General features: G+C 38.8%; 1 protein-coding gene across 3 annotated transcripts in view; it reads right to left on the reverse strand.

Annotated features, from left to right (window-relative positions):
- The window catches only part of ATXN7 (ataxin 7), an 88,678-nt gene that overhangs the window by 35,080 nt on the left and 32,653 nt on the right, over positions 1 to 20,945 (reverse strand). For 2 of the 3 annotated variants that reach the window (XM_048316219.1, XM_048316220.1), the window contains one exon: positions 2,378 to 2,482. The exons of the other annotated variant lie outside the window; for it this stretch is intronic. In XM_048316219.1, the coding sequence (XP_048172176.1) occupies positions 2,378 to 2,482 (105 nt within the window). The remainder of the gene's footprint in view (positions 1 to 2,377; positions 2,483 to 20,945) is intronic. 3 annotated transcript variants of the gene reach the window in all.

The following is a 20,945-nucleotide window of genomic DNA, read 5'->3' on the forward strand; positions in this document are numbered from 1 at the left end:
AAGTTTTTTGAAGATTCAGCAACTTCCTTCTCCTGAGCTATACAGGGTTTTAAAAAAAATAGATCATTGTCTGGTAATCTATCACCTGACATACTTATCAGCTTTCACATTTAATTTTATAAATAAAGGGACAACTGCATAAGGATTTCAAAAACGGGAAGGCTGATATAATGCTTTGAGAACTAGTGCTACACAAAATCACCAAGTCAGCCTTCTTACGTTTCGGAGGCGATTAGTTTGGCAAACTAAGGTCCTTTAATGATGTTCACCCCACCCAAGCCTGTTTTTCTCATTGGAATGACCCCACCTGTTTCCTCTGCACGCCACAGCCCGTGCCAAGATTCTTCATTGTTCAGAACAAGCTTAAGAAATACTAAGAATAACCTCATCATTTCTATCTCCTCCTTCTACACTTCTCTTAAGAGTATGAATCTGCCACTGATGTAAGGTTTGTATTAGAGAAGTTTTCACATTTAGAGATCACACTTCTACAGAGTGATACAGAATAGAAACATTATGTTAGTATTTATTACAACTTTTAAAAATACTTTCATACCTTCATTTTGCAGTTCCCTGTTCACTCTGCGCCTTTTAAATTGCAAACAGTACTTACAGAAGAGTTTCAGTTAACTTGACATAACAAGTCTAACAGCAGTACAAGCAGCATTAAAACATGCCATGTTTTCACGTCTATGCTCAAGACATAATGCTGCTTCTATTCAGCTCCTGAGCTGCTTCTGCCACCTGTCCATAAGGGCAAACACAATGCTGGTTCCTACCATACAGACGCCAGTTTGTCAGACTTTAGAGATCTCCTCATTTCACAAAGACAACCTTAGGTGTCTGAAGCTATCCACAGCTCTCCATCACTACCATATTACTGACCTCAAGATGGAATATTCAATATGGCACCACTCAGAACTCTGCATCATCTAGTCCTCCCCCATAAATTTATTTTTAGCCATCAGAATCAGTTTAATATGAAATTTTAGAAGGAGTTATTGGACATCTTAAGCTTATATTCAGTGACACGTGAGGAATCTCACTGGCAAGGGGTATACTCGCTCCTGGCTAACAAAAAGGCGTATAGCAACCAGAGCAAGAAGAGCAGATGGCCTTTTCTTCTTCTGGTTCCCAACAGCTCTGGAGACTTATATCCAAAAAACTGTGGGTTTTAAAAAAAAATTAGTACAGCCACCCACAGAATAACAAGCAAACTATTAAGAATTATGACACAAAACTTATTCAGGTTCTTCTCCGAGTCACTCTTTGTGACACAATTGCAGGATCCAGCAGCAAGGGTAGGGCTATAATCCATAAGGCAATATAACACAAAGCCAAGCGAGAGGGAGAAAGGGTAAGTAGTTCACCCTCTGCACAGCCCTTCTCCAGTCTCAAGGAACCAGAAGTGAGTATATATTTTCTTGCCAAAGCGTTGGATTATTTAAGATGCACGAGAGGTTATCCATTTTTCTCAACACCAGAAGAGGCTCCCTGCCCATACCCTGCCCATATCCTTATAAACACCAAGCCAATCCGTAGGTGCACTGGCCTAGAGAAAAGAGACCATGTACAAATACACGCACACCTGGGGAGGAAGGACTAGTTCAGAAGAAGCTTTGTCCACCATGTTTATTAGGAGTTGGTCAGAAAATATCTGATGAATTTCTTCAGAAAAAAAAGCTGAATTCCAAAAAACCTCCTATCCAAATACTGGCATGAAATTGTTCGAGGTTAATTTCTAGTCTTGAGGCGAGCATGGAAAAGCAGAACTGCCAACCACCCCTAGTCAGGCTTGGAGGAAGTAACTGAGCACTTGAACTGGCATAGCACTTCACATTTTCTTAGTCCTCTCTAAACACTGGCCAACCAACACAAGAGCTTCCCCACATAGTTTATATACAAAACCACTGGACTAGTAAAACAAATACAAACTGATAATTCTGAAAATAAATAAATAAGCTTACTGGGTATTAGAAGTTTACTACGTTTTACAAATTTCACTGTAAGTTTAGCTTTCAGCTGCAGTTCAGAATTCACACTGTACTAGAACCCATGTAAAAATAATCTGTGTAAATACACAAAGAGAAATGACACAAACACACTACACATATTGGCTGTGAAATACACTAGATGTCATTTTGAAACTGAACTGTAGCTATGCAGCATTTCAAGAAAGAATTAAAAAATTTAAAATAACAAGATCTATACGTAACTGCATTACAATGTATATAAAATTATTAAATACAGGTAGGTTATGTTCTTTGACATTTTTTATAATGTAATGATCTATGTACCATCAATTAAAAAAAAAAATTGCCAGGCTTAATCCTGATTTAACCTCACCCTTAATTATTAAAAATAGTTAAGCACTTACCATAATGTGATTGAAATGCCTGTGGTTTTACGACCTGATTACAGTGGTTACACATCACCAAATAGAAATCATCATGAGCCGGGCAAAGACCAAATATTGGCATATCTAAAAACAAAAAGACAAAATGGCATCTCTCAGCTGCTGACAATTATAGAAAAACAGTTTAATTACAGAGCCATGACACTAGTGTTGAATCATAATTTTAGAGACATTTGTATCAAATTTGAAAATGAGGAGAAAAGAGCATATAATGCAATAGATAATTTTGTGCTGGAGTATTACAAAAGCAAAAATCTTCCTACAAAGAAAAATATAAAATGAGTGATTACTTGTAGAAAACATCTATTAGAAAACTGATTTAGGACTGATTATTTTATACCAGATGCAAGAATGCAATAAAAAAAGACTGACTTCAATTGAGACAAACACAACAGAAGTGGGGATGTTTTATGTATTCTGAAAAGGGGTTCGGATTTTATTCCAGTGTCATTAAATGAATTCAAAAGTGAACTTCATTTGCTATCAATTTTTTAAAAACCATTTTAAACACACAGTCATTTACCAGGCAGAATTATATGCCTAATGGTTTTATTTGTTTAACAGTGCATTATAGTCCAGCCATCTGGTGCCAGAGATCTGTGTAACAGCTACACAGGAGAGAGAACTAGAGATAACAGTCTGTCAGAGCATGTGTGGATTGCAGAGATAAAAGACATACTTGGAGACTTTTACTAATAAAATTAGTTTCTATGATTTTGTTTTTAAGAATACAGTTTGTTAAGAATATATTTAACAGTTATAATTGCATTCAGAGACTACTGGAGTAATAAATACAGCATTTACTACACAACTTAAAGGTATAGTACATTTATATAACTAAAAATGTTATTCAATCATTAAAAGACAAAAAAAAGGAAACTGCAAACATAATATGTGGCAAAGGGATCTGTAACACTATTTAAAGGTTAAAAATTGACATAAGCAAACTTACTTTCTTATAAAAACCCTCAAATAATAGATTTGTCTCAACAGTAATTATTTTCTAAGTTAAACTTATTTACTCCTGCACTAGAACTGACCCCAGAGTTTTGTTTTACAGCTACTAATTTGCCTATGTATACTTTTAGCAACATCCACTGTTTTGTTCATTGATAGAAAAGCAATTATGAAATAAATTGTGTTGCACATTGAGTGTGCCATAACACTAGGCAACCATTGGCAGAAAGACACCGTCAGCCCTGTCCACTTTGTTTCTCACAGACAGAGAACATATCCACACCAAAACTACTCCCAGAATTAGTATGTACCTTCATCATAAAAAATTAAATACTTTCTTTTAAAAGACATAAGGTCTATCCCACATGTTCCAAAAATCTTACTAGTGCTACATCAAAATTAAGCATGACACCTGCAATAACAGCCCTAACTGGATTTTGCAGTTGGATGCAAATGCAATGACCGAAGACGTCTGACTTGACTGAGAGAGATCACAGCCACCTTCACCTAAGTCACAGGCACCTTTTTGCAACTGAGGTTACATCAAATAAACATATAATCTGATTTGCACTTCTTTAAGTGGCAACTCTTGCTTATTTATTTATATGATATTTATTGAAAAAAATATTAAAACCTCTGGCACAACCAACTACTGCAAACTAGGTGAAACTAGTAAATATATGCTGAAAATCAGATAGGAAAAAATAAACTATTTTTCGATATCTACTTTCTGTGATGTAATATTAAGCTACGTAAGAAAACAAGTATAAGCTTAAATTTCATTGCTAATATTTCATGCAAGAGTATCATCTTTGGATATGCCCATGTATCAAAGTTTATACACACAAGCAAATACTCCAGGGTCAATGGGACAGTGACAGCATACACTGCCTGATATTTACGTTGTTAATAGCCCACAGAGAGGCTACTCCTGTGCGATGCCTAGGGAACTGTAAATCCACACCCTGGAACCCGCTCCTATAGCTGTACCTTTCAGGCTGGATTGTCAGCCTTTACACCAACTTGTACTGAATGCAGGGGGAATCGGTAACAGGAGAGGAGGATTGCAAGATAAAGCGCTCCTTCACACCAATGACAGACACCACATCCATGTACCATCACTCTAAGAAACCTTCTAGGAATATTTGCTGGCAATACAGAACTACAATTTTAAATGGCAACTGAGACAAATTGACAGAAATTGACGTAAACGAAAGTGCTTTCCTATTTCAGTTTGAGGATCCCAAGAAATCTGAATAATTTACAAAGGTCCTTTACACTGTGAAAACACCTTCAGTTTTAAAATCTTAGCTCCAAGTGACACAAAGCAATGACAGAATACCAGGAAATACACAAACTCACAAAGGACCATTCTAAGAGTAAAACCACTTGACACTGAGAAAAGTTATTTGCTGCACACCCAAAATCACAACCTGATTTCAAAGGAAGTTGTGCACAAGACTCCAGCCAGATCACACAAATCAGTGTAAGATCTTGTAACCCACAGTGGTCTCCTACAGCACTGATATTAGAGCAACATCTGGACACAACTGTAGCAACCCAGAGTACCGAGAGTATTTCTCTGCCTGTTTTGAAGGGTTTTACCCCCCTGAACAACACTGTTTTGACTTCCAACCTTGGACAAAATTACCAACGATCAGACAAGAACTAGAAAATACAGTGGTGTGAATTAGGTGATAGACTACAATGTAAGATTGTCACAGGGTGAAAAATTTAGAGGTTTTGGGCTTCTCTTTGTAGTAAATAGATAAGAGCAAAAAATATCAAAATGGAGGATTGTTGTTGTTCTCCAAACCCTCTTCTTCTACTACTGCTACTCCATATTCTGCAGTAAAAGTAATTTGGGATGATTGGATAAAGAATTGCACAGTTCCTGGCCGTGTTACTGAATAATTGGTAGGAAAGTAAAAATAATATATGTTTCTAGTAACCATTGGTTAAATTATCTTTAAAAGGCTGTGTAAATCTTGATAATTTGACTTCTCTCCTGCTTTCTGTGCTCTATGTTATGCCTGGGTCATGCTAGTGGCTCTGTTCCTCTGATAAAACTTAATAAACAACTATCTGGCAGCGCTGAAACTCAAGGAAAAGTCTGGGTTTATTCTTTGAAACTCCTTGCAAGGACTTTAAAATATTCTCCCCCATCAGGAGGGATTTGATTTACGGCATGGTTTAGTGTCACATAACTAGTAAGGGAGTAGCAAAGTTTAGAGGCCTAAATGCAATTTAACAATGGCGTTGGGAACTGTAAGGAGTGTGATGCAACCAAGATCAGTTAAGGCAACTGGAAGAAACCCGAGTCCACACTTCCCAACTCAGAAGCCTCATTCTTAGGCAGGTAAGCTCTCACATCTTTAATGTGCCTCACTGTCAATTAGTTGAGCAGGGGAAGAGTAGGTTTCAGGGAAATCTTGCTTCTCTTTCTGTGTTACAACAGGACAAACACGTATGTGGTACTGTTAGAGGAATGACAAATTAGACCATGCAAATTTTAGAGAACAATATACAGAACAGTTTAACAAAACTTACATAGTAAGTATGTACCAGGAGTAGGTGATGGATGCCTAATTTTTCTGTCCTGTCAGCCACTTATGAAAGTTCACATATATCATGCAGTTGATGTTCTAACATCTAATACTTTATACCTAATCCACTACATGACATTTCTATTTAAAAGTCTAATGAAGTTTATAGTATTTCACCAGTGTCATCCAAATGCACTGTTAGTCTTGGTTTGAAGATGACTTTTTGAAATACTTCACTATGTAAAGCCTGTGCCTCTCAAGGAAGAGCCTGGCAACCGTGATTCATATGCTCCTCTTTCAAAGCTGGGCATCTGGGAATATTTTTCAAGGTCACACTAAAAATTTAAATCAGGACTTAAACTTTCCATGTATTTTTCCATAAATACAGTATTCATAGTATCAACATACAGATACTATTATAAGACCTGTTAGTTACATTAATTCTATTAACACCAGAAAGTAAAAAAACTTCATTTACCTCCATAATAGGAAGCCACTGGACATTGTGACCTCCAGAATTCACTTCTCCTTTCAAATGTAACTGAGTTTTTAAAAAGTAACTTTAAATGATGCATTACTGCACTCTTTATCAAGACTAGAACAAGCCCATGCCATACACAGTTCTGAGATAACTGCATCACTTGTTGAGCATGTAATAAGGAAAATGCTTCTTACTTGAAAAAAGTCAGTGTAGCATCATTTTCTAACAAAAAAAGAAAAAGCAATAATAGATAATTTGGCATATTGTACATCAAGTTAAATGGAGCTCAGCACACCTCATCTGGAAAACTTTCTTACACTGATCTGCCATCTCTTTTTCTCTGAAACACATTGCAGAAACACACAAATGATTGAATAATTTCTTAGTTTTTCTAGCACTCTCTTTCAGGACAGCTACACCAAAGAAAGTCATTCTCATGCTCATTAACTGTGCCTGTGTACTCTTAATCTCTCAATTCTATTACTTAACATCACACAGAAGACACAAAACAGGCTAAAACCACCTCAGGGAACAGGCCAGCACCTTGCATTTATTTAGCCACTAGATTTCAGTGACTACTACAGCTACCTATTTCAACAGGATTTTTCTTTTTTAACTCCCCAAATTTATCAAATTTCCTACAAGTCTTGTTGTTTCTTTTCAGACTGGGGCCATTGCACAATCCATCTATCCTAGTATCTAATAAGACAACATCCCTTCTAGAAATGAAATTAAATATCAACAAAAAAAGTGAGGTTAAGATCTTCTCCAGGACAGCAACTGCTGGAGGAAGAGAGTAAAGGGAGCCTGTGTGCAGAGACCAGAACACCAGTTTCCTATTTCCCAGAAGGCTGCTTATTGCAAGTCAAAGAAGGAGGAGAGTGAAAACTGAATCAGAGGAAGAGAAAGCAAAACTACCAAGGGCAGAAGTGAAAGGGCAAAGAACAAACTATCAAGGTTATGACAAAAGAATAGAAAACTTGATCAAAAAAGCAAAAGGAGTATGTAAAAGCTCTGCAGGAATATTTTTAAGCCAGAACACTGATAATGCTCTTTCTCTCCTTCCCACTCTCAGCATAAACATCTGCTTATTAAGATTAGTTTTTGAAGTCCAAGCCTGATTTATGACAAACATATACATACTACTCACCACTAAGTGTAATTTTACAACGGACATTGTAGGCTGATGCCTGATGTGAACAGTAAAAAGTTTTGGCTACAAAGATTCCACAGAACAGCATAACATGCCTTCAGCACTACACCAACCTGGTTATACTTCCAGAAAAATTTTAATCACTATAGTTAATATTAAATGCATTAAAACCACAGTGCCCTACACTATTAAATTTATACTCACCGCCCAGATATAACTCCCTATTATCTTTACAACCTCTCAAGCACAGGTTTTGTTTTTTTTTTTTTTTTTCTTCTCTGGAGTCTGATCCAAATCCACCTTAAGTAGATGCACCAACTTTTATCAATTCACTAGGTTTTCCATTAAGACATCAGGGAACTGTTTCAGAAGTACTATATAAGGAAATTGCAAATAGATCCCATTATTTTGGAATGCTGCCACAATCTGGATTGTTTGAACTATTTACTTCATGGACCAAGTAAGTTCAAATAATGTCCACCAACAGCTATCTTGAATACATTTGCTCTGTACTAGCTGGGTTTTTTCTTCTAGTTAGAAGGTAATTAGTCTTGATCATACTAAGGTAAAAAATATGCAAGTACACCTTGTTTTAACTTAACTGGTAGATCTCTTTCTCTACAGGCACACTTTTAGTAGAAATTTTAAGATAACACAACTCTCCATTAACATCTGAAAAATTTTGAAAAGGGGAGAAAACACCACAGTTGTAGTAACAAAATAGCTGACATCTTAAAGGAAAAGAAACTTTGTGATAACTCCCATAATTTGCTTGTAACACGTGTCTCAGGTACTGTCAGATCTGATAAAGTAATAAAAATATTTCTATTGTTTTACCCTTTATGGCTGTGGTAAACATGTCATTTATTATCTAAAAGCAGACAAAACCTCCCAAATTACTATTTTTAAGGGCTTATGACCTTGAGGGAGAGGCACAAGGAGGGAGAAGGAAGATGACTAACCTGCACTGAGGACCACATGAAACAGATTGTACCAAAACCAGGCAAATTTCAGACAGAAACTTCAGCTCTGTTACCACCAGACTAATAACTTGCAGTCAGCCCAAAAAGCTAAACTTCTGCCAAGAAATCTGCACAGCAGGTAAGTCCTGCTGAATCTATTGCTGACATTAATAGTCAGTAACAGGTAATCTTCAGGCACAAGGAGAATCTTGACTGCAAACTGAGGCAGCTACAAACAGCACTGCAACGTATCTTAATTAATCTGGTTATCTTAAGTAAAGCTCCCATCTATTCAAAGTAATATAGGCCCTTATTTGAACTGATATGAATGTTTTATTAAAAAAACTAAGCACTCCAAGTTAGGACCTCAAAACTTCCCTTTCATACACATATACTTCACTTTCTGCAACTAAACCATTATTTTCTGAACAATATTTTCCAAACTATTTTGGAGAAACACTCAAGTGCTTATCATTCACAAACACATGTGGTTTTGTATACTTATCAATGCTGAAGTAAAATTAAACTACTGCACTTTTTTTACTGTGTACCATGCAAGAGGATAATAAGAGTATTTCTAAACAGATACTGTGAACAAAATAATTAAACCCATATAGGAATTAGAGTGCTCTGGTTTTCACAAGTTTTGAACGAAAATAAGAGATTCTAGTAAAACATACATACTTTAGGGTTTTCAGCAAAATTTCAAGTAATGAACACTTAGATACTACTAGAACACAAGTATTTCATGAACCATATGTGCAGGCCTAACGAATTTGTGCCTGCAAAGAACATACATATAATCAAACAAACCAAACATAAAATGATCAAATCTACACACAGAAACACTGTTATAAAAAATCTCTCCTGTAAGGTTTATGCTCATATTACCTCAGATACAGAATAGCCTTTTAATACAAAATAAAACAAACTAAACGCACATTCCCATATCTGAGCTGTTTCATGTAACTTCAGAGGGAAGCATTGCTGAAGTATTTTCTTCAAGGTTACCCATTTTTAAAATTCCTTGCCAACTCCGCTCTGTACATTAAGTAACTTACATTTCCTGCACATACAGCTTTGGAAGTCCAGCTACTTGAGGGGACATTTGAAAGGCAGCACTCTTCTTGGGTTCTGAGCACAAGTGCATGAACTTTGTTTCACTGAGTAGTTGCTGATGGATCAGCTGAAGGAAGGAACAGCTGAAGACTCAATTAACTGTTTTTACTGTGTTTTCCACTTCGGCAAATAACCCGGCGTCTTATTGAATATTCAAACCTCAAAGTTTTGGCTCAGAGAAATGACTTTCAGTTCAAGACCAAAAAACCACACAATCTGGTTTAACTAGACACAGGAGCTGCATTGTGAGATTTGATCATTGTCGTAAGTCTCTACACTACTGTTAGAACGCTTTCATCATCTCTAAAAGACGAGTCCTTTCTGTTCGGTCGCCTTTCAAAACTCATGACAGTCTGTATTTCCAAAGCCACAGCTCTGTAGATTTTACTTTTTGCTTTTCCCAAATTCAACTCAGACTGTCATCTGGTGAAAGGGCAAAGGATGACCTACCTCTTTTCCAGAGGTTGTGTTGCATTCCCAAAACCCCATCCCCTGCACCACCCCCTCAAGCTTCACTTCCAGCAAAAAGGTTTGCTGCAGGCAGCAGCACTCCTTTGTGCACACACAGGTGGCAAATCCAAGAGCCATCCTTGTGCAAGGCTACGGGCACAGCAATTACCCCAGAGCCCTTCCTCCCTCCCTCTGTGAGAATGCAGAATGAAACACTAAATTTTAGTTCTCTAAAATTTAACAGTTCTGGGAAATGTTTGTATTGTACCCAAGGATAAAAACTGAGCAGCAGATACCAAAGAGAAGTGGGTCATGCACACCTGCACCTGTAGCCTAGTGCACAGCTAGGAGTTCTAATTTTAGGCTCCCAAGATTTCAATGTTCCTGTAATTATATATAAAGCATATTAAAGTAGACATTTAAGTATTTAGTTAAATTCTTTGTATATGAATTCAACTACACACAATTTTTTGGAAAATCTTAACACAAAACATGTCAAATTGTTCATTCAAACTATTAAACAGATTTTCTACGTTTATTGTACAGAATAATACATAATTTCAGTGAACAAGCTTACAGAAGATTGTCTATAGAAAGACTGATGAGTAAATTTCTCAATGAAACACAAGTAGCGTATTTTAATCTGCTGAAAAGCTTTATAAGTCTCCCTACACACATTGTATCCTGTTACATCAATTTTTCATCAGCAATTTGAATTAAGTCAGTCATCTGCAAAAACCATTCCCATTTACTTTTTAATGAGTTTTCAGACCTAAAGATATCTTTAATTTCTCCAACCAATTTGTATATTACACAAATGTTGAACACAATTTGTCTGTAAGATATCTTCACTCAAAGTCATGCATTATTTTTAGGTGGCATGATCTCATCATGCCACTGCTGTATTTTGGGAAAGCCAACAAACTATTATTTATGCTTTTCTGTTAAAAAAACCCAAGCCAATTCTAAAGTAGCTTAAGGGACCCTCTGAATTGAGTTTTGCAATTATGACACAAAAATGAAACTGAATTCAGAGAATAAAAACCCTATAATTTGCACAGTAAAATTAAAATCTGGACTAAGCTAATATGAAAGGGTACACAGAAACACTTCAATTATTATGCAGAAAACCTATTATGAGGCAGGAGGAAAGTTCTGGATAAGCTACTAGTCAAACACAGCCTCAATTAAACTGAAATAAATTATCCATAGAATATTCTAAAATGTATCTTAAGTCACATAGCCTGAAGCACACTACAATTATGAATTGTTTTAACATCAACAGGTTCAGTACTTTACTCCTGTTTTACACACAGCATTCCATATTCTCTGCAGCAGCTGTGCTTCTGGAGTAGGAAAAAGGAAGTTTGTTTTATTTAAACCTAAACTCACAGTTTACCTAAAACTGCTAATCACAGGGAAAGTATCTTGGTACAACATGACTGCAAATGGTGAACACGTTCCAGGCTTCTCAGCCTCTCCCATCTCCTACCTAGACACGCTTTTAAGGGAAAAAACCCTGGCATGTGTGTGGCATTTTTGCCACTTTCCTGTGTGACTGTCCATATCCAGCCATGCGACTGGGCACTGGCTGTAACTCAGTAACTGAGGAAGCAGAGCAGTAACAGCCACTCAGATTTACATATTTTCTTACTAAATAGCAACTGAAGGAATACAATGTGTCCATGACTACATCTTTTGTGATAGGAGAACACACCAAAATCTAGCAACAATAAAGTGCACCTTTTTCCCTGCTACCTGGGACATGCACAGCACTCATCTTTCCACCTCTTCCCCCTCTTCCCTGCTAGCCACAGCCTCAGCTCCCGTGTGACAGCAGCATGGTGTTAATTCTTTAATTGTGCAAACACAACACATCTTTGTGCAAAGAACAATCCAGCCACTTTTCACATTGTGCACCTGATACCTGAGAGAGCAAATCAGCATATTCAAAAAATAATTTTAAAAAAATGAGTAAGGAAAAGAATACACAGGACCTGTCAACTGAATTGTATATCAATATTTTCTTTCATAAGGCAAGCTAACTACCTAAAACCACCCCACCCCTGCCACTCCCATTCTCCATGCACTGGAATATCCACCTCAAAAATATGACTCTTTCAATCATGCCTAATATAGCCACAAGGAAACTGATGCCTGTTGATTTTCACATACCAGCTTACACTTCCTCACTCATCTCATTAGTTTTTCCATTAAAATTTACTTCCTTTGCTTAGCAGATTTACTGAGAGTTGATTTGATACAATAAAAAAAATAGTGTGAGTTGTGCAGCAACAGGCATATAAACATACTATAGCAAAAAAACCCCAACAGCACAGTGACATTCAATATGACTAAAAGAAAGTGGAAAATAAAAGTGTTTTTGTTATTATAATGCAGTAAAAGGGCTAACCTGCTTATTATGTATTTGAACACACATGTAGTTACACAAAGTATCTTGAACTTGGCTATTGCATACCTTTAGACATACAAATATGACTATTTCAATTATTTAGCTACGGAACTGGTAAATCTTGAGTCTTTACTTCTTAGAGTTGATATATTCCAGCACATACAGAGCTACTGTCATCAGAGCTTTCCTTCCAAGAGGGGACCCACTTGTTCAGAAGGGTTAGGCTTTAAACCAGTGCTAGCTGTCCTCTGACACGCAGTTATACAAATTAAATAAGCAAGCAGGGAAGAAAAAGCAGGCTACCTATTCACAGAATAAGGTCAGTAATTTCACTGCTGGCTATTTGTGATACAACACAAATACAGTTCAGCTTAAAAAATCTTCGGGGAAGTGAATTTTTTTTTATTGGTATGGAATTTTGACTTCTTCTAAAGAAGAAATTTAGGTCTTGCCTTTGCATGTCACCTCCCCTTTAGAATAAACCCATCGCTATCCATATTCCAAGATGTATTTCTTCACTGTTAAGAGAGATTCACCTTATTTTCAGAGCCCACCTTCACAAAATCCTCCAAAATTCCATCTCTAAATGCTACACATAAAATACATGATATGTGTGTTACAGGGGAAAAAAAAAAAAAAGACTTTGAAAACACTGGATGAACAAATCTGCACCAGGTATTATTCTTCCATATCTAGCACTAGCTCTCTGCTACCGAAATCATGCATTTCACTCTTCAACAGAAATGGGTTGGGAAGGACTGCAACTTTTAACATTTTTAAATTAAGATGTATTTAAAAATTAAGATCACTTAGATCATATTACACATGCAGAAGATCTGAAAGGACTGACATGTTTTAAAGTAGTTTTTCTACTACTTTCATGGTTTGGGCCTCTTCAACGTAACTGAAACACCAGCCCACTTGTGCTGTACACAGAAGGTAACACCTTCAGCAGAACAAAACAAAAGGAAAGGAGAAAAGAATATGCTCAGACTACTTAATATTTTGATTTGGTTGGTTTGGTCCAACTCACATTTTTGACAGATACTTCTAAGACTACTTCCCTCCTCTGGTCTCTCTGCTCCCCCAGGAACCCCCCCAGAGCTCAAGTGGTGGTCCTGATGCATTGTGTTACAAGATGAGGCCTATTTGCAAAGGAGAAGTCACAGAAGACATATGGGGTCAGTATTAAGGAACAGGCACAACAAAGAACACAGAGCTGGTATTTCAAAAACACACAGAAAAGGACATTTCAGAGCACCAGTTAACTGCCCCTGGATGACTCAGTAAGATTAAATAGACAACAGAAAACTGAAAGGTAAACAGGATCCTTTGATATTTTAGCAAATTTGTAGAGTTTACCACCCTTCAGTACACTGAAAACAAATAGCACATCCACCTTCCTAAAGCAGACAAAAGATAACTACTGCAAACATATCCAGAATAACAAAAGCATGGTTTACAACAGAAGCAGATCCTCTGCCAGGCACAACAGTTGCACACACATGACTTTCAGGACCTAGGCTGGGATCTTCAGCTCAAACTCTCTGGGAGACTAGGGCAATCTCTACTGCTGCCTATCCAGGGTAGGCAGGAAGCCAAAGCTGCTGCCGCCAAACTTGTTGAGCCAGTCCTCCCAACACTGGCCCACAATGCACTGCTTTGTGTTTGGAAATTGCTCAAAAGCTTTTGCTTCCAGCAACAGTGTGGAGCACTTGGGGAAAAATGCCAAAGGAGTCCAGGAAAGGCTATTGCCAGGCCACCATAACAGTGCGGACACCCCAAATGCTCCCATGAGTCGGCGACATCACCCTGAGCCACTGCGATGATGAACACCACCACACTTCCTGCAAGACCTCTGCAAGAAGTCATGACACTTCTCACACAAGTGCAGGAAAAGTCTTGGAGGGATTAAATTATAAATAAAACTGCTGATGCTGCACCTTACCATCATGTCTTCCTATTTCACACTGAAGAGCACCATCTATCCTGGCTGTGATTTTGGCCCTTTCCTGGGATAGGGGCCTTTCTTCACATTGTTGTGGTTATCCAAGACAATTTTGGATGGCATCAGCAGGACAGAAAATTGCAGTGTTGCACAGAGAACCCCTTTTGCATCCCAAGCAGTTGTAAACAAGGCTCAGATGAGACATGTTCACAGCACACTGAAGATTTTACTCCTGTGCTCTACTCTGAGGATAAAAGTAGTATTCTTATCTCCAAGGCTATCAAGCTAACACTTCAGATCATTAAATTCAGGCCACAAAAACAAGAAAAGAAACTTACAGGTTTTATTCTAGTAAATGACACAGTGGTCTGTGCCCCTACATTTCAGGGCACAAGGTGGGAGTCAGGCAGAACCAAAAAGAAATTTCCCACACAAGGACTGATGTGTTTAAGACTTCTCCAAACACCCCACGGAAATAGCGGTGCTGAAAGAGCCAGGCACAGTCAGCTGGCTGTTAAAGCAGGTTCTACAGAAGAAATATCAAACAAGAAGAGGGCTCTGCCCAGCCTAGACACAAACCATAATCAAACCATATCAGGTTCCTCTCAGACATTAATATTTCCCCTAGAATCTCACAACACAGCTGGTAGTAAAAGTCCTCCTTCAATCACTTGGCCACAAAAAGTCACAACCCTGTATTTAGGACAAAAATTTGCAATCTATTATATAAGCACATATTACACTGCCTTTGGTAGGCAACACAGATATACTAAATTTGGCTCAAAACTTCTCCTCTATAAATTACAAACTACAACATGGAACAGAAGCTCCTTAACAAGCAGGATTTCTAGACAGCTGATTTGAGTAACACAACTTCACAGAAATGAAAAACAAAATTGCTTTTGGGAATTCATCTTTAAGTATTTTTATGAAGTAAATGCGGCCTATTGGGAAACTAATTTAGGTCTTTCCTCTCAAATAACTTCCATTTAGTACCAGTGAGAGCAGGACAACTGCCATCTCTCTTAGCAGAGCAGAACAGACAACAAAGAATGTGTTCTATGTTTTATAAAACAAATAATCTGAACATCTGTGTTGGTTTTGCATGGCCTAGTTTTTGGATTGGGGGGGCCACAGAGGTGGCTTCTGTGAGAAGCTGCTGGAAGCTTCCACCATGTCCGGCAGAGTCAGTCCCTGCTGGCTCTGAAGATGGACATGCTGCTGGCCAAAGCTGGGCCAATTAGAGATGATGGGAATGCCTCTGTGATAACATACTTAAGAAGGAAATCAAAACAAAGTGGGACACAGTTTTTTCCTAGCCAGGGAGGAGGAGGAGGTGAGAGCATGTGAGGGGAACAACATGGACACACCAAGGTCAGTGGAGAAGGAGGGGCAGGAGGTGCTCCAGGCGCCAGAGACGAGACTCCTCTGCAGGCCATGGTGAGGACCATGGTGAAGCAGCTGTGCCCCTGCAGCCCATGGGGATCCATGGGGGATGCAGAGATCCATCCACAGCCCATGGGGATCCATGGGGGATGCAGAGATCCATCCACAGCCCCTGGGGATCCACGGGGGATGCAGAGATCCATCCACAGCCCCTGGGGATCCACGGGGGATGCAGAGATTCATCCACAGCCCATGGGGATCCACGGGGGATGCAGAGATTCATCCACAGCCCATGGGGATCCACAGGGGATGCAGAGATTCATCCACAGCCCATGGGGATCCACAGGGGATGCAGAGATCCATCCACAGCCCATGGGGATCCACGGGGGATGCAGAGATCCATCCACAGCCCCTGGGGATCCACGGGGGATGCAGAGATCCATCCACAGCCCCTGGGGATCCACGGGGGATGCAGAGATCCATCCACAGCCCCTGAGGATCCACGGGGGATGCAGAGATCCACCCACAGCCCATGGGGGAGGTGCCTGTGCCAGAGCAGGTGGATGCCTGGAGCAGGCTGTGATCCAGTGGGAGACCCAGTGGAGAGAGGGAGCCCCTGCTTCCAGGCTGGAGCAGCCTGGCCTTGGAGGACTGCACCCCGTGAAGAGTGACCCACACCGCAGCAGTTCTGGGAGGACTGTTTGCCCGTGGGAGGGACTCACGTTTCAGCAGTTTGGGGAGGACTGCTGCTCGTGGGATTTGGAGCCACGCTGGAGAAGTTCACAGGGAACTGTCTGCTGTGGGAGGGACCCCACGGTCTCACAGGGGAAGGACTCCCCTCCCTGAGCAGTGGAAGAAAACCTCAGGTGATGAACTGACCAAACCCCCATGCCCTGTCTCCCTGCACTGTTGGTGGGAAGGAGGGAGGGGCTGGGGGAAGAAAAGGTGCTTTTAAGGGCTTATTTAACTTCTCATTATCCTCCTCTGATTTTGTTAGTAATAAATTCACTTTGTACGTCTGTGTTGAGCCTGTTTTGCCCTTGGAGTGTTTTCTCCCAGTCCTTATCTCAACTGATGAAGCCTTCATTAAATTTTTCTCTCCTCTGCCCAGTTGTAACGGGGTGGGGGGGCGGGTGAGCAGCTGTCATGGATGCCTGGAGTTTAGCCAGCGTTAAACCACAACAACATTCTAAATCCCAAAATTATATTCCTTATAAACCAAAGACTAGAAAAGCTTTCTAGATGTCAGAGGCAAGTCAAACTCCTTTAATACATTTCTAGAGTCATTCTAATTGAACAGGAATGAAACAGATGATTTTAGCATTTCCTGTGAAAAGTGGGGAAATTCTTTGGAAATTGTATTATTTTGAAAAGTGCTTTCCAAATTGTTTTACATGGCTGTCTCAATAATCCAACACCCACACTGTCTGACTGTTCGGAACACTTTCTATTCCTTTGACATACCCATCAAAAATACTGCCAGTTAACCCAAATCTTTGCAGCATTTGAGGCTTCTAGGTATTCCAAACAACTACAGATTTGTTCTGAGGGGATAAAAAGAGTATTTGGTATGGAACACATTTATGTATACTGTATAAATTATGCTTCTTTCTCCTTTTGGCACAATTTGCAACAGCCCTCCAGTAAGAGATAAAGATAAATGATGCTGTAAGTCTTGTTCAGCAGAGTAACCCAAATTCAAATGGTATTTTCTCCAGTTCACAAAGTTACTGGGAACCACCTCAGGAATGTTAGAAAAACTTCTGATTTCTATTACCTGGCCTCCTGAAATAACTAATTACAAAAAAGGAATTTAAAAAAAAATACTAACTAATAATAACAACTAGTTCTTGTTTAGTTTTCACAATACACCACTTACAACTGATCCTGATTTACACTGCGGTTATTCACTGACACAACATCTTTAACACTCAAACATAAACAAGATATAAGATCTATTATGCTATATAGTCTTGTAGGCAGACGTGTAAAAATCAGATCAGATTCACTCTGAAAAGATACATAATCAAGCACAGTCCAATGGATTCTAGATTTTCAGACCAAACACATGATGGAAAAATTCAGGTTCCCCTTTAATCAGCCATCACCTTGTTTTGGAAACAACTTTACGGTTAGAATACAACTATTATTTCACAAGTGTTTCACTGAGCAGAGACAGAAGAGCTACTTAACCCAGCATTACTAGGAGGGAAAAAAAAAAAAAGATTGCAGAACCACACCCTAGGTGTAAACTGATACAGATTTTCCTCTGTAGTTTTGCCTGAAACAATAGCCAGAGGGTGTAATTTAGGGTATATACACCTTGACAAAGCCATGGCTACAATATCTAGGGACTGACAATTAAATGTTTGCATACTGAAGTACCTTTGGTGGCTGTCTGATCACGAGGTTGCAGTGAACATGGCTGTGTCCTCTCTCACCCACTGAGCCCCACAATCTGGTCCTACATTCTCCTTCCAGTCACAAGAAAAACACTGCTGACTTCAGTGGCTCACAACAAGACCTCACATCCTCAGGTAACGCTTAATAAACCAGCAGAACTCCCATCTTTCTACTCACACCATCTACTACACCACTTATGCAGTCAATGGACAAAACTGTAGACTGGAAGTTAAATTTATGAAGGGTAAAATACAACAGCATTTGATGTCCATGGAAAGCAAACATCCAATTTACTGTGTATTCATCATAGGACTTGATTTTCAAATTTAACTCATTAAAGCCTCCACATTTCATTTCAAGGCAAGCTGCTATAGGACTTCCAGGCAACTGTATCTGCAAGAAAGCATCCAACCAACTCGCTTGCAAAGAAAAAAACCATGAGAGCTCTAGATTTCAGAACCAAAGTGCACAACATGGACTTAACCTCAAAATTGCTCCCTATAGAATTTTAGTCCTTCAGCTCCTTCGTACACATTTTTTCAGTGCCAGTTGAGAAAGCTGCATTTTCTGTTGTACTACAGACAGTCGATGAAGATTCAAGTCCTGCTTAGCAACAGAAGGAAGAGCAGATCAAGAGCACTACATGTTTTCTGCCTATTATAATCTCCCCAGCAGAAAAAGGAGGCATAACCAATTATCCCTTTCCCCTATATTATCAATGAAGCTCATCCATGGGCTATGCCAAAGCTATCAGAAGTGGAGATCAGGGTAGGGATGAGCTTGTAAATAAACAATCTTTCTCATTTGGAGCACATGTTACCACAAACCAGCTTATTCCACAGGGCTGATGGGCAGCGTGCACACACAAGTAACTGAGCATTTGAGTATTTCTAATCTACCTGAGACAATAACCCAGAATATTTGCCATTTCCAAAGCTAGCAATCATGACTCCAAGCAATGTGGAAGCAGCTGCATGTGCAGCTTACTTTGATGAAGTCATATCCTGTCATACCCTGTAGTGTCTGGGGTTACCACAAGTATCTGACTTGCCACAAGAATCGGTGTGAGAGCCACCATCACCAGTCCTGGCTCACAGCTGCACATAGCCTGCACAAGAAGGGACAGCTTTTGACTGGGCAAAGCCTTCTAGCAGTGGGAACACAGATTACAATAAATTTATAGCCTTCCATGACAACTGCTTTTATAGTCATGCTACTCTGCTACATTAGACTATGAATTCCCTTTGTCAGATTTGAACACTTGCTGCTAAAAAACTTGAAGTGTAAGTACAAAGTTCTATTCATCTCTGTGCTGTCACCTACATTGTACGAATGTCTAGGAAATATCATTTAATATCATATATATGGGGAACTTTCACAGCAGTGGATGATTTCATTCATTACATAGGAAGAGAAACAATTTTCAAGCATCCTAGAGATTATTTAGAATAGTTAATTACAAGTCAAATATTATAATGGTTTGTGAAAGACAAAATCCTTTCTGTCTTGTAAGAGACGAGATCACACCTATCCCCAGACAACCTTCAGCAGCTCCAGCCACAGGCTGGGCACAGCCAAGAGAGGTGTAAGAACTAGACACATTTGCTTTTATAGATCTGCTGCAATGGAAGAAATACCTTTCCAAATACTTACCTTACAGAGAGTAATCCGCATCCTCTTAACCCAGTTTATTTAAAAGTATCCCTCACTAAGCCTTTTTGTCTTTCCTGCTCTACTTAGAAGATAAAATTACCACCTTGTATGAAAGTCACATTTCTACATACTTATTGCATTGTTCTTCTCTCACTGAGTATTTGTTGTTAAATATAGCACAGAAACTACACAAAAGCCAATCTTTAATGAAGTATTATCAAGATATCACCTCTTCTGCACAGGGATAACCTAGCTAATCATACATACCGCTTAAGAAGCATTAGATAACAGTGAATTCCTGACTGTTACATATGTGTACAGACAACTATTTCAAAAGGTTCCTATAAAAAAGAAAATATCCTGCCTTCTCACATATTATGGACAGATCAAGACAGTTTTGTGGCTGCAGCTCCAGTCGAAGTCCCCAAGGCCTTGCAATATCACACTAATACTATGGTAATATCTAAAACCTGCAAAGTATCTTTAAAGCATATGAGATGACACAGTTCTAACTTGCAGTCTAACATCATAATATTCTATTTATAACATCTGACTCATCTTGCCAGAAATAATTAAATATTGTAAACAGAACTTGGATTTAAAGGAAAAAAATGCCAAGAAAAAAAATTAGGGCAAATCACTGCAGAGAATTTCAAAAGTAACATCTTTCAAATAGTGTGTTTTTCAAGCAATCTCATAAAACCTCTACAATTTTCTTACACAGTTCAATGCAATTTTAAAGTCTCCCTGTAATTGTTTTATGATAACCAGTCCACAAAACATTAAAATACTTTGTGTAAGTAGTCAACTAAAATGCAATGAAATGAAGAAGAGATTTATCTGATTACAGACTGTGAAGAGCTATGCAGAATGTCAAAAAAGAAGCATGGCACTTTCTATTGCTACCTTAAAATATTTATTTCAACCTATTAAAAATTCTTACAAGTGTATTTGCAGGTAGTCAAGGACTACAGAGCCCTCTAAGCATCTCTGACATGATTTGACACAACAAAAACCAACTCAACTGAGCACCTCCCAAGGCTGAATAAAAACAAATT

The sequence above is a fragment of the Corvus hawaiiensis genome, chromosome 11, assembly GCF_020740725.1.
Source record: "Corvus hawaiiensis isolate bCorHaw1 chromosome 11, bCorHaw1.pri.cur, whole genome shotgun sequence".
NCBI lineage: Eukaryota > Metazoa > Chordata > Aves > Passeriformes > Corvidae > Corvus > Corvus hawaiiensis.